We start from the raw sequence: 16495 nt of genomic DNA on the forward strand, positions 1-16495 counted from the left end.
CTTCTCCCTCTGCCTCCTTTCAACCAGCGTCTTTTCTTGTGCTTTAAAACTGTGATAAAAATGTATAATCATAAACATATTATGCAGAAAGCATAATGATATATTCTGCAGAAGTGTGGATTTTAATTTTTGTTAAACTGTTATAGAATAGTGTGGCAATAACAATAGAGTTAGTCGTGTGGCTCTTCAAAAGTTTTGGCAGGTGCCTGTGATAGTCACATCAGCACCTTCTTACAGAAATGGTTTCCTAAGAAAAAGAGGTCTGTTATGATATTTTCCCAGATGCAAATGATTTCACTTAGATCATACAAAAAAGGAATTATTCTAGCAGCCTGGAGGTGAAACCATGTAAAGTAAAGGTAAAGGTTTCCCCTTGACATTAAGTCTAGTTGTGTCCAACTCTGGGGGGGGGGGGTGCTCATCTCCATTTCTAAGCTGAAGAGCGGGCGTTGTCCGTAGATGCCTCCAAGGTCATGTAGCCGTAAGGTATTGTGCAGCAATTCAGTAAATACACACTTATTGCTCAAAAGCTCAGAATTGTGTTATTTGCAGTTACTGTAGTTGTGTTATACAGTATTTATCATAGAATCATAGAATCATAGAATAGTAGAGTTGGAAGAGACCTCAAGGGCCATCTAGTCCAACCCCCCGCTAAGAAGCAGGAAATCGCATTCAAAGCACCCCCGACAGATGGCCATCCAGCCTCTGCTTAAAAGCCTCCAAAGAAGGAGCCTCCACCACGGCCCGGGGGAGAGAGTTCCACTGCCGAACAGCCCTCACAGTGAGGAAGTTCTTCCTGATGTTCAGGTGGAATCTCCTTTCCTGTAGTTTGAAGCCATTGTTCCGTGTCCTAGTCTGCAGGGCAGCAGAAAATAAGCTTGCTCCCTCCTCCCTATGACTTCCCTTCACATATTTGTACATGGCTATCATGTCTCCTCTCAGCCTTCTCTTCTGCAGGCTAAACATGCCCAGCTCTTTAAGCCTCTCCTCATAGGGCTTGTTCTCCAGACCCTTAATCATTTTAGTTGCCCTCCTCTGGACGCTTTCCAGCTTGTCAGCATCTCCCTTCATCTGCGGTGCCCAAAACTGGACACAGTATTCCAGGTGTGGTCTGACCAAGGCAGAATAGAGGGGGAGCATGACTTCCCTGGATCTAGACGTTATTCCCCTATTGATGCAGGCCAAAATCCCATTGGCTTTTTTAGCTGCCGCATCACATTGTAGGCTCATGTTTAACTTGTTGTCCACGAGGACTCCAAGATCTTTTTCGCACACACTGCTGTCAAGCCAGGCGTCCCCCATTCTGTATCTTTGATTTCCATTTTTTCTGCCGAAGTGAAGTATCTTGCATTTGTCCCTGTTGAACTTCATTTTGTTAGTTTCGGCCCATCTCTCTAGTCTGTCAAGATCGTTTTGAATTCTGCTCCTGTCTTCTGGAGTGTTAGCTATCCCTCCGAGTTTGGTGTCATCTGCAAACTTGATGATCGTGCCTTCTAACCCTTCGTCTAAGTCGTTAATAAAGATGTTGAACAGAACCGGGCCCAGGACGGAGCCCTGCGGCACTCCACTTGTCACTTCTTTCCATGATGAAGACGACGCATTGGTGAGCACCCTTTGGGTTCGTTCGCTTAGCCAATTACAGATCCACCTAACCGTAGTTTTGTCTAGCCCACATTTTACTAGTTTCCTTGCCAGAAGGTCGTGGGGGACTTTGTCGAAGGCCTTACTGAAATCTAGATATGCTACATCCACGGCAGGTAAATCCGTGTTGACTATTAGCAATGACCGCATTTGTTTCTAAGTGTTTGCAGACCACTTCCTTAATGATCTTTTCCAGAATCTTGCCTGGTATTGATGTGAGGCTGACCGGACGGTAATTGTTTGGGTCGTTCTTTTTTCCCTTCTTGAAGATAGGGACCACATTCGCCCTCCTCCAATCTGCTGGGACTTCTCCCGTTCTCCAAGAACTCTCGAAGATAATTGCTAGTGGTTCTGAAATAACTTCCGCTAGTTTCTTCAATACTCTTGGATGTAGCTGATCTGGCCCTGGGGACTTGAATTCGTTTAGAGTGGCCAGGTGTTCCTGGACAACTTGTTTCCCTATTTGGGGTTGGATTTCCCCCAATCCTTCGTCCATTCCATGTTGCTGAGGTTGAAGATGGCTTTCTTTTTGTGAGAAGACCGAGGCAAAGAAGGCATTAAGTAGTTCTGCCTTTTCCCTATCCCCTGTCACCATCACCCCATCTACTCCTTGCAGTGGCCCTATCGCCTCCTTTTTCTTCCTTTTTCTACCAACATAAGCAAAAAAACCTTTTTTGTTGTTTTTTATGTCCCTGGCAAGCCTGAGCTCATTTTGCGCTTTAGCCTTGCGAACCTTTTCCCTACAGGAGTTGGCTATACGTTTGAATTCTTCTTTGGTGATTTCTCCCCTTTTCCACTTCTTGTGCATGTCACTTTTGAGCTTTAGCTCAGTTAGAAGTTCTTTGGACATCCATTCTGGCTTCTTTGCACTTGTCTTATTTTTCTTCTTTGTTGGCACTGTTTGCATTTGCGCCTTGAGTATTTCACTTTTGAAAAACTCCCATCCATCCTTAACTCCCTTGTTTTTTAATATCGGCGTCCATGGAATGCCGCTCAGTAATTCTTTCATTTTTTGGAAGTCAGCTCTCTTAAAGTCCAGAATGTGTGTTTGACTTGTCTTAGTTTCAGCATTCCTTTGTATTGCAAACTGCAGGAGCACATGGTCACTTGCCCCTAAGGATCCAACCACTTCAACTGTATTGATCAGGTCTTCCACATTTGTTAAGATTAGATCAAGAGTTGCTGATCCCCTTGTTGCCTCTTCTACCTTCTGGACCATAAAATTATCTGCAAGGCAAGTGAGGAATTTGTTGGACTTTGTACTCTTGGCTGAGTTTGTTTTCCAGCAGATATCGGGATAATTGAAATCGCCCATGACTACTATATCTCTTCTTTGTGCCTGTTTGGTCAGCTGTTGACAGAAGGCTTCATCAAGTCCTTCATCCTGACTCGGAGGTCTGTAGTAGACACCCACGACAAGATCTTTTTGAGTCCCGGTTCCCTTGATTCTTATCCAGATGCTTTCAAGCTGGTTTCCCGGATTACAGTCTTGCATTTCTTCTGCAACGTAACTGTTTTTGACATATAAAGCTACTCCCCCTCCTCTCCCCTTTGTTCTATTTATGTGAAAGAGGTTATAGCCCTCAATGGTTAAATTCCAGTGATGGGAGTCATCCCACCAGGTTTCAGTGATGCCTATGACATCGTATGTGTGGTGCTGTGCTAGGAGTTGGAGTTCGTCTTGCTTATTTCCCATGCTCTGAGCATTAGTGTAAAGACATGTAAGCCCCTGTGACCTCCCCTCGAACTGTTTATTTGGGATTATTGTGCTCTCTGTACTTGGTCCTTGCTGTGTTTGTGCAGCCCTCCGTTTAGCCTTACGGCGGTTCCCTGTGGTCGTGGGTAATATAGTGTTCGCCAGGCTGTTGTTCCCCTCCCCCAGTGGATTTAGTTTAAAGTGCGCCTGATGAGGTTTGTGAGTCTGTGTGCAAAAAGATGTTTTCCTACTTGTGTGAGATGCACCCCATCGCTTGCCAGTAGTCCATCCTCTTGGAAGAGTAGACCATGGTCAAGGAAGCCAAAATGCTCCTCTTGACACCATTTTCTGAGCCAGTTATTGACCTGTACTATTTTTCCGGCCCTTGTAGAGCCATGTCCTACAACGGGGAGGAGGGATGAAAAGATCACATGTACATTATACAGTTTTAGCTTTGTTCCCAGAGCTCGAAAATCATTTGTGATCTTTTGAAAAGTATGCCTAGCGGTGTCATTGGTACCTACATGAATCAACATAAGGTGGGGAGGGTGATGGGGCTTTAGGAGCCTGCTGAGCCTCTGAGTGATATGGTGTATTTTTGCCCCCGGGAGGCAGCATGTTTCTCGAGCCATCCCATCCGGTCTGGAAATGATGGCTTCCGTTCCTCTAAGGAGGGAGTCACCTACTACCAAGACCTGTTTCCTTTGAGGATTGACAGGGTCCCTTTTGTGCAAGACAGTGTGTATGTCCCCTGAAGAGTGTTCCTGTTGAAGTGAATCATGTAGGTGTAAAGTGTTGTCCTCCTCCTCAACATCCCCAGTGCATTCATCAATGACAATCCATTGAGATACATCCGAGAGCCCATTACTCTCCCAAGGATGTTCCTGTTGCTCCTGGTCTATGATTGGGGATGGAGCATTTGCATGATTACATAAGTGTAACTGTGGTGATGCACTGTCCCTGTCAGGGCTATCCCCTGCGCATTGATCCAGGATGGTCCACTGAGTGGTATCTAAGAAACTGTGGTCCTCCACAAGATGTGTTTCCTGATTGTATGTTAATGATGTAAGAATTTCAAATCTGTTGTGTAAATGCAGCTGAGCAGAGGAGTTCTGTGGAGGCTGCCTGGTCCTGCGTCTCCTTCTATGGGTGACCTCCTTCCAAGCCTGAGGGTTGTCTACCTTTGAGTTGATCTCCCCATAAGGTTCCTGATCATGGTCTTGGTGGTGTTGGTGTGATGCAGGCTGCTGATCTACAGCAGCGTGTTGTGCAGTGTCCAAGAAGAGCTCGAGTGCCTGAATGTCCTTAAGGGTCTTAATACGATGCTCGAGCTGTTGGATCCTCTGCTCCATCAGAGTCATCTGTTTGCATTTGGAGCAGATGTAGTTGTCTAGTTTTTGTGTGAAAAAGCGGAACATGCCACAGCTGGTGCATGTGATGGGAATGTTTTGCTTTTGTTGCATCTCTTGGTGAGCGTGGTGGCCAAGTGGGATCTTTGTACAGTTAAGTAATATGCACGCACTTTATGTGCAGACTGCAACAAACCACGTCTTTGTGTATTTGTTTATGTTGCTTTGTTTCCTGTATGTACTGCAAAGGATAGTTAGTAAAGGTAAACCCTGACGGCGCGCGCGACACTGGCAAATAAAGCTTTCCCAGAAACTCAATTAACAGGGGACAATGCCTGCTGTCAATCAACTTAAGTACCTGGCTCTCTTTCAACACAACAGTCACACAACAGTTAGACTTTGACCACAGGAGCCAAGCCCAAACTCAGTTTAAAATCTTAGCCAAATCTTAGCCAAATCCTACCTGAAGCCAGGGAGCAAAAATGTCCTCCTGCTTCCTCTGCTTCTGCGAGAACCAGAAGCAGAGGAACTTTTGCTGTTCACCACTAGGTGGCGAAAATAGATCATCATAAGGTTAAAAGTTAGCAAAGTTAATCTTCCTTGAGTGTACAAATCTATTATTCTAATAAGTCATGGTGGGCGTATGCCTAACACACTTAGATATATCAACAGATAGTGAAACAAAAAGTGCATTAGCCAGTCCCTTGCATAAAAGGCATAATTCTGGTTCCCATTCTAGAGAAAAAGTTGTGGTTTTCTGCCAAATACAGGCAAGTATCCTTTCTAACTGTTAATGTTAATTGCCATATCTGGTAGCACAATCTACAAAACTATTTGAGCAAAATCTATGTAAAATTTTCTACTACCCCCCCCCCCTTTTCTCCCCTCAGCACTCAGCCCAGATTTCCTGTAATCTCAGTTGCCCAGTGTCTTTTGTTTTATGCATGGTTATGGGTTGTTCATGTTGGCCTTGACTGACCACAGTACTTTTATGAAGGAGTTCAAGGTATTTAAGGTTGTCCCTTAAGAAGTCACAAGCTCCACACATCTGCAACCAAGACCGTTCTGCCAATGGAAAACTGTGGTTTTCAATAGCTTTCCTGTAATGTAGTCTTCTAACAATAAACAACATATTTAGATTTTAGGGATGAAAAAACTTTAAAGAAAATAGAAACATCTTTGAAGGACCCCTTCCCCTGACCCAGTCACCTCCAAGAATCAACTTTCTAATTTACATCATTCATCTATTTTTGCTGTGTATCTGCAAGTCCAAATATTATTGTAAGTCCCAACTGAATTAGACTGCTGATTCATTGGGTATGTCAACATGTATGTACATTTCATTAATTCAGTAGGTCTACTCTAGTTGAGAGCCAGTGTGGTGTAGTGTTTAGGTGTTGGCACCCTGGAGACCATGGAACTCTACTGGATGACAAGTCACACGGTTTTAATGCAGATAACAACTCTAGTTGGGACTGACAGGTTTAGGCAAATATATTTCAACTTTCTCATTTTTATCATTTGAAAACTTGTTCAGTTGTGTTCATATCTGTAGAGAGAGCACTGCATTGAGAATATTTAAAGTAATGAATGAGATAATGTGAGGGTGTCTGAAAAAATACTTACCATTTCTTGATTTCTCATGGAGAAAGGACAGCTTGATAGTATAGTTTTTTGTCAGTGGCTTTCGTTTAGTCAACCCATGCTATTGTGTAGTGTGTACTTTTGTGCTGCTTGCCTCTGTGTTTGAGATGGGTTAATTACAAACATGAGATATAAGGCAGCATTTCTGTATAAATGCCTCACCTTTTAGGATGGGTAGAAGATTTAGAACTTTGATTTGGTTTTAAACTTCTTCCACAGCTTGATCCTGACCAGGATGCCGCCAGAAGGGGTCTTCATAACTCTCCAGAGAAGATGGCTTATTCTTTAGTATCTGTGCCTGAAGGAAATGATATTTCTTCCATATTTGAACTTGATCCCACTACTTTGCGAGGGGGAGATAGTCTTGTCCCAAGGTAAGGTGTTATGAATGACGAGAACATGCATATGTTGTGAACTGACTTTACCTGCCAGCACCAGACAGTATTGGATACACAACCGAGATTTATGGATAACAGTGTGTTTTTAGACCCAAACCAAAGAGACTTCTTCATTGTCCAGGCTGCATCCACAAACTATAGTGTCCAGATCGAAGGAAGAAATAATACAGTTTGAGCATCCCTCATCCAAAATTTTGAAATCCAAAATTATCAACATGTGTGGCTGAGTGACATCTTTGCTTTCTGATAGATCAGTATGTGCAGATTTTGCTTCAGGCACACAAATTTTAAAATCATTGCATACTTCAGACTATACATATCATTGGGTCTCAACCCCAAGATATCTCATTATGTACACCAAGAGAGCTATTCTTAAAAAAATAATCTGAATTCCAAAATATTTCTGGTCCCATGTATTTCAAATACTCAACTTATATCACTCTATGCTGCTAAATCAGACTTCATCCAGAACATCTTTCCCAGTCTAAGAAGGACATTGAGAAGTTAAAATATCTCCAGAGGAGGGTGGCCAAAATATTGAAATTGATGTGATTAACTTGCACAAGAGGAAACTGAGTGATGATAAAATCAATATCAAAGACTAGTCATATAGAAGATGGAACAAAAATGTTTTTTGGGGGTTTTTTTTGCTGCTCCAGGAGATAGAATCAGTGTGTTTAAATTATAATAAGGGAGATTCTAATTAAACATAGGAGGAATTTGCTGATGGTAAGAGCTGTCCAATAATGGGATAAACTATACAAGAAAATTCTAGACTCTCTTTTGTTTGAGGTTTAAATATAGTGCTTCTGTGGCCATCTCTCGGGGTTGCTTAGTTGTAAACTCCTGCACTGGCAGAGATTGGAGTAGATAAACTTTGGTGTTAGGATTTTGCCCTGTACTTTTGAACCTGTCTGTGAATTATGATCCCTTGAGTCCCTTCTGAATCTTGCATCATCTTGAAAGAAAGCTATGTTAGTTAGCTGAAAGGATATTGCATTCTCTATAGTAGTATCATACCTGTAGGAAATGAGACTGGCACTTTCTTTGTTCATTTTTGTTACAAAACTATTAAAACTTTTCAATTTTAGTAGGGGAGATATATATATATATGTGTGTGTGTGTGTGTGTGTGTGTGTAATTTTAGCTTTTATCTTAATTCATATATTATTATTATTATTATTATTATTATTATGTTTATTTATATCCTACTTTTTCTCTCAAAGTGGCTAACATTAAAAGCATTACACTACAATTTAAAATATTCAAATATAATAATATTAAAGCAATATTAAACATAATTAGTATTAAAAACAATTCAGATTAAAACATATTTTAGCCACACATTGGAAAAACCCTTTTGTTGTTGAAGTATATTCCAAATTCTCATCAGCCAGTGATTGCACACTTTGATCCTTTTTTGGGGGTAAATTTTGTAATTATGTAGTATTTAAATTTACTTAAGAGTGCAAGAAGAGTCCACATAGTGTTTAATCTCAGAAAGTTAGATGGATTGCAGTTTTAGTGGGGTTTTTTTGCAGCGGTATACATGAAGAGATAGATTAAGTGATGTTTCACTTAAGAAACGAAAACAACACTGAAAGAGAATGCCTAAAATGACAGAGACAACATTATATCACGCCTCAACAAGTAACAGCCCATCAATATTCAGGGGTGACCTTTTAGAACAAAAATGTAATTCATTTTACAATAGTCAAAAAGGTAGTACAAAGTAACTTGGAATTTGAGACAGCTAGATTATTTAAAAAATAACGGCTTTGTTGTTCAAAAATAAACTATCATTTAAGAAAAGATTTTGTTTCTTTGAAATGTCACATTATTTAGAAAGCTATATTTCTGGTATTTTACTATAAATATATTTGGTCCTTTTAGGAACTCTTATGTCAGACTTAGACACCTGTGTACAAATACCTGGGTTCACAGCACCAACATACCCATTGATAAAGAAGAAGAAAAACCTGTGATGCTTAAAGTAAGTCCTTGAAGGAAAGTAGTTATCTGCCAGTGTAGCTATCTGGAAGTTGGCAAGAGAGTCGGCAAATGTATTCCTGATGCTATATATAAAATATTACTTGGGCATAACTCTTATCACGAGTATAAATGAATAGTAAGCATCTATCACTGAACGATGTGCAGCATCTTGAGAAGAGCTTATAGACAAGGGAATGTCCTTTCAATGGTATTTACATGTCAGATAGGATAACATTTGCAATCCATATGAAGAATTAACTGGTCCCCTGTCCCCCATGTTGCTTGGTAGCCTATTTGGCTAGCAGCAGAATATGAGCAAGAGCCAGTTTTGCCCTAGCAGCATAGCGCAAATCTTTCATGGCAATCATTCTCAGACTGTGGGTGTTTTGGACCATGTCCCAGAACTCTAACCAACATAACCAATAGCTGGCTTTACTGTGATTTGAAATCCAAAACAGCTGAAAAAATAAACACTTAGAATCATTGTTTTATAGTCATTGATAACTCTTCCTAGAAACATATTCTGTCTCTTGCTTTCTTAGTACTTGGTCTGGATTATTAGGGGTGATCTATATTATAGAATGAATGTAGTTTGACAGCACTTTAACTCCCATGGCTCAATGCTATGGAATCATTGGAATAGTAGTTTGGCGAGGCACACTTTGGCAGAGAAGGCTAACTCAGGAGTTGCAAAACTACAACTCCTAGGATTCTGTCGCATTGAGCCATAGCAATTAGTGGTATCAAACTGCATTTATTCTTCTGTGTAGGTGTAGCTTTCACTAGCCTGGGAGCTTGTCAAACATTTTTTATATAATTGAAGAATAGCATGACTGTCAGAAAGAAATATTTTCAGTATTTAAGATGCAGTATTCAATTAGGTTCTTTCCCCGAGAATGTAAAGCATGTTATAATGCAAAATAGTTCAAATAAGCTTTTCTCCATCTTGAGCACTTTTTCTAGTATCATTGCTACTACACCAGAGGCTGCACCAGAGGCTGACTAAATTTTCATTGGTTTTAAGATTGGCACCTCTCCTGTGAAAGAGGACAAAGAAGCTTTTGCTATAGTACCGGTTTCTCCTGCGGAAGTGCGAGATTTGGATTTTGCAAATGATGCAAGCAAAGTATTAGGTTCCATTGCTGGCAAGCTGGAAAAGGGAACAATAACCCAGAATGAAAGGAGGTAAGGGCCCGGGCTGTGGCGCAGGCGGGAGAACAAGCCAGTGCAATTAACTGCAATGAATCACTCTGACCAGGAGGTCATGAGTTCGAGCCCCGCTCGGAGTCTATGTTTGTTTGTCTTTGTTCTATGTTAAAAGGCATTGAATGTTTGCCTATATGTGTAATGTGATCCGCCCTGAATCCCCTTTGGGGTGAGAAGGGCGGAATATAAATGCTGTAAATAAATAAATAAACAAACAAATAAATAAGATACAAAAATATTAAATTATTTTCCAGAAACAAAAGAAAAGAAAAGACAATCAAGATGCCAAATCATAACAAAGTCATTCAAGCAATATTAACATTAATTCCAAAAACAACTGTATGCATAAACTTTTTACGAAGTATCTTTAATGGCATAACCAGCTTAAAATTATGATGCCCAAAATGATTGCTGATGTGATAGTGGACTATTGCATAAAACTTGCTGAGTTATTAAAGCAATGAAAGGAGCCAAGACTATGGTAAACATGCCTTTAAAAAAAATCCCTTTCGCTATTTTAAATCCACAGATCCGTTTTTCTGAAAGGGTAAATCTAATAGATTTACAAGGATTGAATGAAAAGTAATGCCTTCACCTTCGTTACTTGGGTTTGGATGGGAATATTTTAATAAATCAAACACAGAAATAATCCTTAGAATGTGCTCTTTAACTACCACTATTCACTTTTCCACATAATTATCAGACAATTGGATACATTTCTGCCAGTGATGAATAAGTTTTCTGAAGCTGTCGCAGAAGAAGTCGACACTGTTTCCGCAACCAGCGTCTCACAGTACCCATCGTGCACAGAACTTCCAGTAGCCAAACAAAGCAGTAATGTGACTCACACGTTCTTGTGAAATGCTGATTATGCTTGAAATTTTTTTCTGAGTAATATGACGATCGTCCTGAATCAATCTGTCAACCTTTTGCTTGTGAAACTCGGTGGTTCCTGTCACAGGACATCCAACTCTTTGTTTGTCACGCAAGTCAGGTGTTCCCACCTCAACATCTTTAAACTTACTTGCCCAACTATGCACAGTACTCACATCAACACAATCACCATAAACAGCTTGCATTCTCTGCTGAATGTCCTTTGCGATGACACCTTCTGCTGTCAAGAATTCAATGACTGCACGTTACTTAAGTCACATTGACCGACTGTCTGCACAGGGTTCCATACTTCACACTTTAACAACACAACTATTCAATGATAAGGCTTCCCGCCAAATGGAACTGTAGAGGAGAGTCTACTGAACAAGCCAGTACCTGCCGCATGCCAGTACTGCCATCTGCTGTGGAGGTACGAAGGTGGAGGCATTACTTTTCATTCAACCCTCGTAATACCCCCTAAAAATCCCATATACGTTTTTCTAAGCTGTTAAGCCTATTTTTAAAAAAAAATTTCTTTATATAGCAGTGGTTCTCAACCAGTGGGTCACCAGATGTTTTGGCCTTCAACTCCCAGAAATCCTAACAGATGGTAAACTGGTTGAGATTTCTGGGAGTTGTAGGCCAAAACACATGGGGACCCACAGGTTGAGAACCACTGTTATATAGTAATGTATAAAGTATTAAGAACCTAGGAAGAATATATGATTTAACAATCACTGATTTGCCCAGCATATTCAGTTAGTTTTCCTCCAATCTTTCAATTTCTTCCCAGTATGTTTACAAATCAAATTATAACTTCAATATGCTAATTGGAGAGCAGATCATAATACAAACTTCAAAAGAGAAAAAATGTTGCATAATGTCACAAAAATATATTGAATCTAAGGAGAAAATTTTAGTTTTTTTTCTGCAAAACAATTTATCACTCAACAATGCCTCCCATGTCTCTTGGGACTTTAAAATATAATGGTTAATTGGAATGTTTGGGGGATTATATCTTTTAATTCAATATTATCAAATATATTTTCCCCTCTTCCTTGTAACTGAGTTTTTGGCTATATTGTTAAGGAAGGATATATTCATGCCATATTTTGGGTTAACAGCTAATTTTTGTTTTTACATCTGTGTAGGTCTGTTACGAAATTGCTGGAAGATCTGGTATATTTTGTTACTGGTGGTACAAATTCTGGGCAAGATGTACTTGAAGTTATGTTTTCAAAGCCAAACAGAGAACGACAAAAGTTAATGAGAGAGCAAAATATTCTGAAACAGGTACATTGAATGTTTTAATAGAGAGGATTTGAGGAGAGTAATGCTGAAAATAAACTGGTTTCACAGTTCATGGGATAAGTGGTTTGTTTCTGGTGGTGGTTGTTTCACTGCTCCAACTCTGAACCAGGGCAGTAACTGAACCTGTGATTCTGTAAGAATATGTATAAAGTAGTGATTATTGAGCAAAATATCATCTTTACTAATATGCATGATGAATATTAAAATGATAGCAGTTTGCAATCATATAGGCTGGATCTACACTGTCATATAATCCAATTTCAGAACGCACATTATATGGCAGTGTAGATCCCACCAAAGGTGGTTCAACACAAAGTGGAGCAACTGTGAAAAAGCAAATTCCATTCTAGGGATTCATCTTGATAATGAAACAAGAATTAGTGAGCTGACTGGCACAACATGGGGATCACAACCGGACACCGTGAAGACATCTGCCCTTGTGCTTTGCTACTCTGCTGCTAGATACGCATACCCAGTGTGGAACACATCTCACCACATTAAAACAGTGGATGTGGCGCTTAATGAGACATGTCGCATTCTTACAGGATGTTTACACCCCACACCACTGGAGAAATTATACTGTTTAGCCGGTATTGCACCACTGACATCCGCCGGGAAGTAGCAGCCAATAATGAAAGGACCAAGGCAGTGACATCTCCAGCCCATCCCCTGTTTGGATATCAGCCAGTATGCCAATGCCATATATAATGAGCAGTCAGCCAAAACTCGGATCAATGGTCAAACAACGGGAAGTTTTTCAATAAACAAAGGGACCAGACAAGGCTGCCTTCTTTCTCAACTGATATTTATTTTTGCGTTAGAATTGTTAATCCGCAACTTAAAGAAGGACAAAAATTTAAAAGGAATAAAAATAGATAAGCAAGAATTTAAGGTCCAGGCTTTTGCGGATGATATAATTTGTATTATAGAAAACCCCAAACATAATATCCAAAATTGGTTGGACAAAATAGAAGAATTTGGAAAATTAGCGGGATTCAAAATTAACAAAAATAAGACAAAGATCCTAACAAAAATATGACAAAAAGCAGTAAGGATGAATTAAGAGAAATATCAGGATTAGATACTCCGTCTAAAATAAAATATTTAAGAATCTGGATTTCAGCCAAAAATAACCAATTACTAGAACTAAATTACATCACAAAATGGAAGGAAATAAGGAAAGACCTAGTCGCGTGGAAAAATCTAAACCTGTCTCTATTAGGAAGAGTAGTTACAATTAAGATGACTATTTTGCCAAAGATTCTTTATCTTTTTCAAAATATACCCATAATAAGGAATAACAAACTATTCAAAGAATGGCAGCGGGACATAACTAGATTCATATGGAACAATAAAAAACCCAGGATTAAACATAGTACTATGATTACCCCCCAAAATAAAGGAGGTGTAGGACTCCCAGATTTAAGATTGTATCACGAGGCCTGTGTCTTGGACTGGATAAAAGACTGGACAAATCTCCAAAAATTCTAACTTTGGAAGGCCATGATCTACGTAGAGGGTGGCACGGTTATTTGTGGTACAACAAAGCGAGTGTGGAAAAGAACTTCCGAAATCACTTTATTAGGTCCTCCCTGATTTATTTATTTCGTGTCAAAAGCATTGTACAACAAATACATTTCAAATAATGGAAATAAAAAAAAGAAATCACAAGCAACTAAATAGTTTTGGACCAAAAGCGGGCAACAGCAACCGCATTATCTGTAGCTTTAAACAACTCCTCCTCCGTACATGAGGCAGGGCATTGTGGGCAAGCATACATATGCGGAGTTGTTTGTTCTGTTCCACAGTCACACAAGGTGGAGGATTCCTCCAGGTAGTGCCACCTTGCCAAGTTGTCTTTTGATCTGCCCACTCCACTTCTGAGTCTGTTCAGGGACTTCCAAGTTGCCCATTCTTGGTTTGCCCCTGGAGGAAGACCCTCATGGGGGGCCATCCAGTTAGAATTGCCAGGTTTAGCTGCCCAGAGGGATACCCTTGCTGTTGCTGGAGGAACATCAAGAGGAGTGGTGGTTCTCATGAAGCCCTTCCTTGATTTGAGTCTGGTGGGAGGAGGGTGATAGCCATGCAGTGGGTGGCTTTCACAATGTTCGACCAAGCATTGGTCCTCCCTGATAAAAGTTTGGGAAAAATATAAAAACTACTTATACACAAAAACACCAATATGGCTATCCCCTTTAGAAGCCAATCAGAGAAGGCTTCTAGGGTGGACAGAGTGGCCGACCTATAAGGAAATTTTAAAGAAAGATTGTTTAATTCAAAAATCACCTCAAATTAAAGATCTGAGTGAAATACAAAAAATCAACAAAAATGTCTCATGGTTCCAATATATGCAAACTAAAGAAGCTTTTAAAAATGACACAAGGATAGGTTTCACAACGGAAAATGGTTTTTGGGACATTCTGATCCAAAGAAAGAATAAAGTAGTATCAGTCATATATAAAAAACTGTTAGAATGGGAAACGGCAGACGCTGAGATCACCAATTCAATGATAAAATGGGCACAAAATATAGGTAGACCAATAAAATTAAACGAATGGAAAGAAATTTGGATGAAAAAAATGAAATATACATATGCAACAGAACTCAAAGAAAACTGGTTAAATGTAATTCACAGATGGTATCTGACACCAAAAACAATAGGACTAATGTGGAAAAATGTAAATAACCACTGTTGGAGGTGTAAAGAACAAGTTGGTTCCTACTTCCATATGTGGTGGAACTGTAAAAAGTTAACTAGTTATTGGAAGGCAATACAAAAAGAATGTAATAAAATTTTAAAATTAAATCTTGAGTTGAAACCAGAAATCTTCTTATTAGGCCTCGTAGATCAAAAAGAAAAATTGGACGTAAATAAAGATAAACTTTTTACTTATTTTATAACTGCAGCGAGAATCATAATCGCCAAATATTGGAAATCAGAAACTCCACCTACAAAAGATTTGTGGATAGATAAAATCATTGAGATAAAAGATATGGATAGATTAACCTTTCTAGTGAAAGAGAATAGAATGAAAAAAACGGACTGGACAGATCTAGAAGGCCATCTAAAGGAAAACTACGCTTAAGAGAAACCAGAAAACTGGAAGAAAAGAAGGGAAGTCAACCACCCCCCCCCCCATACACCCCAACCATTAGTTTATGTTTCCCTTCCCCTACCCCCTTTTCCTCCAAACAATCTGTTTTAGGGAATTTACCTTTCCCCACTCCCCACACCCATTCCCAAACCCCCCAAGTCGTAGTTTAAACCTCCCTTCCCCGGCTGATCCTTCCCCAACTTACCTGTAGGGCTACCTGTGTAACTCAAAAGTTTTTTTTCTTAAAAAAAGAAAAGAAATGGGGCCACAAAGTGGAGTCCACAACATGCGAGTGTGGAGAAAAGCAAACCACAGACCATCGATTACAATGCAGTTTGAGTCCTGCCACATGCTCCATAGAGGACCTCCTTATAGCAATACCAGAGGCACTCCAAGTGGCCAGCTACTGGTCAAAGGACATTTAGCGTAATGCCAAGTTTTTAACTTTCTTTATGTTTTTAAATACATTACAACTGTACCCTAGGTTCTCTTCTGATACGATAAATAAATAGCTTCACAGTAGCCTTAATTTCTTGTATAGTTTAGTTACATCTGGAATACTGTGAAAAGGTAGCATGTAATACTTTAATTAAAATAATATTGGAAAATGTACAAAAAGACGTGAGCAAAAATATACTGATGTAAGTAAAATTGTATCATTTCTTGTCTTTGGCATGGAAAAAAGGGATATTAAGGGTAGCTACAAAAAGATTCCTGGTATGAAAAAAATGGGTAAAATACGTTTTTCTCCCTCTCTCATAACACTAAAACAATGGCTCACCCAATTAAACCGAATGCAGTTCTCATGAGTAGTCGCTGTTGCGCATGAACATGTCGAATACCCTCCAGTGTCTGCATTATATATCCTGAGGCTGAAAATACTATACATGTTATATGTTTTGTGAGGAATGAATTTCTTTTGTCCTGAATCTATGGCTGATCAGAGCCATATTTGACTCTAGAAACAAGTCACTCAGGGATCAGCAAGATGTTGGAAAAGCGGAATAAAGGCCTTGCAAATATTATTTGGCTGTTAGGCGGACAAAGTCATGATATGAGAATTTCTAATTTAACTTTCACTGCTCATCATTAACATTATTTGTTTTAAAGTCTAAATTGATTGATTAAATAACTAGGAACTGCCTCTTCAGGGTGACAACTTTAAGTGTGTGTGCATTGTGTAGCTTATCTCAGAAAATGGCTATTAATACTGATTAATTACAATAACAGTGCCAAGGCTTCCCAAGGTAGTATATTACTATTACAGTTAGTTAAAATAATGAAAATAGC

At 39.5% G+C, this 16495-nt stretch overlaps 1 protein-coding gene across 11 annotated transcripts in view; it reads left to right on the forward strand.

The window, feature by feature from the left end:
• The window catches only part of itpr1 (inositol 1,4,5-trisphosphate receptor type 1), a 288950-nt gene that overhangs the window by 119461 nt on the left and 152994 nt on the right, over positions 1–16495 (forward strand). For all 11 annotated transcript variants that reach the window (XM_062969741.1, XM_062969735.1, XM_062969734.1 and 8 more), the window contains 4 exons: positions 6550–6704; positions 8622–8721; positions 9745–9905; positions 11951–12092. In XM_062969741.1, the coding sequence (XP_062825811.1) occupies positions 6550–6704; positions 8622–8721; positions 9745–9905; positions 11951–12092 (558 nt within the window). The remainder of the gene's footprint in view (positions 1–6549; positions 6705–8621; positions 8722–9744; positions 9906–11950; positions 12093–16495) is intronic.

This window comes from Anolis carolinensis, chromosome 2 (genome assembly GCF_035594765.1).
Source record: "Anolis carolinensis isolate JA03-04 chromosome 2, rAnoCar3.1.pri, whole genome shotgun sequence".
Taxonomy (NCBI): Eukaryota; Metazoa; Chordata; class Lepidosauria; order Squamata; family Dactyloidae; genus Anolis; species Anolis carolinensis.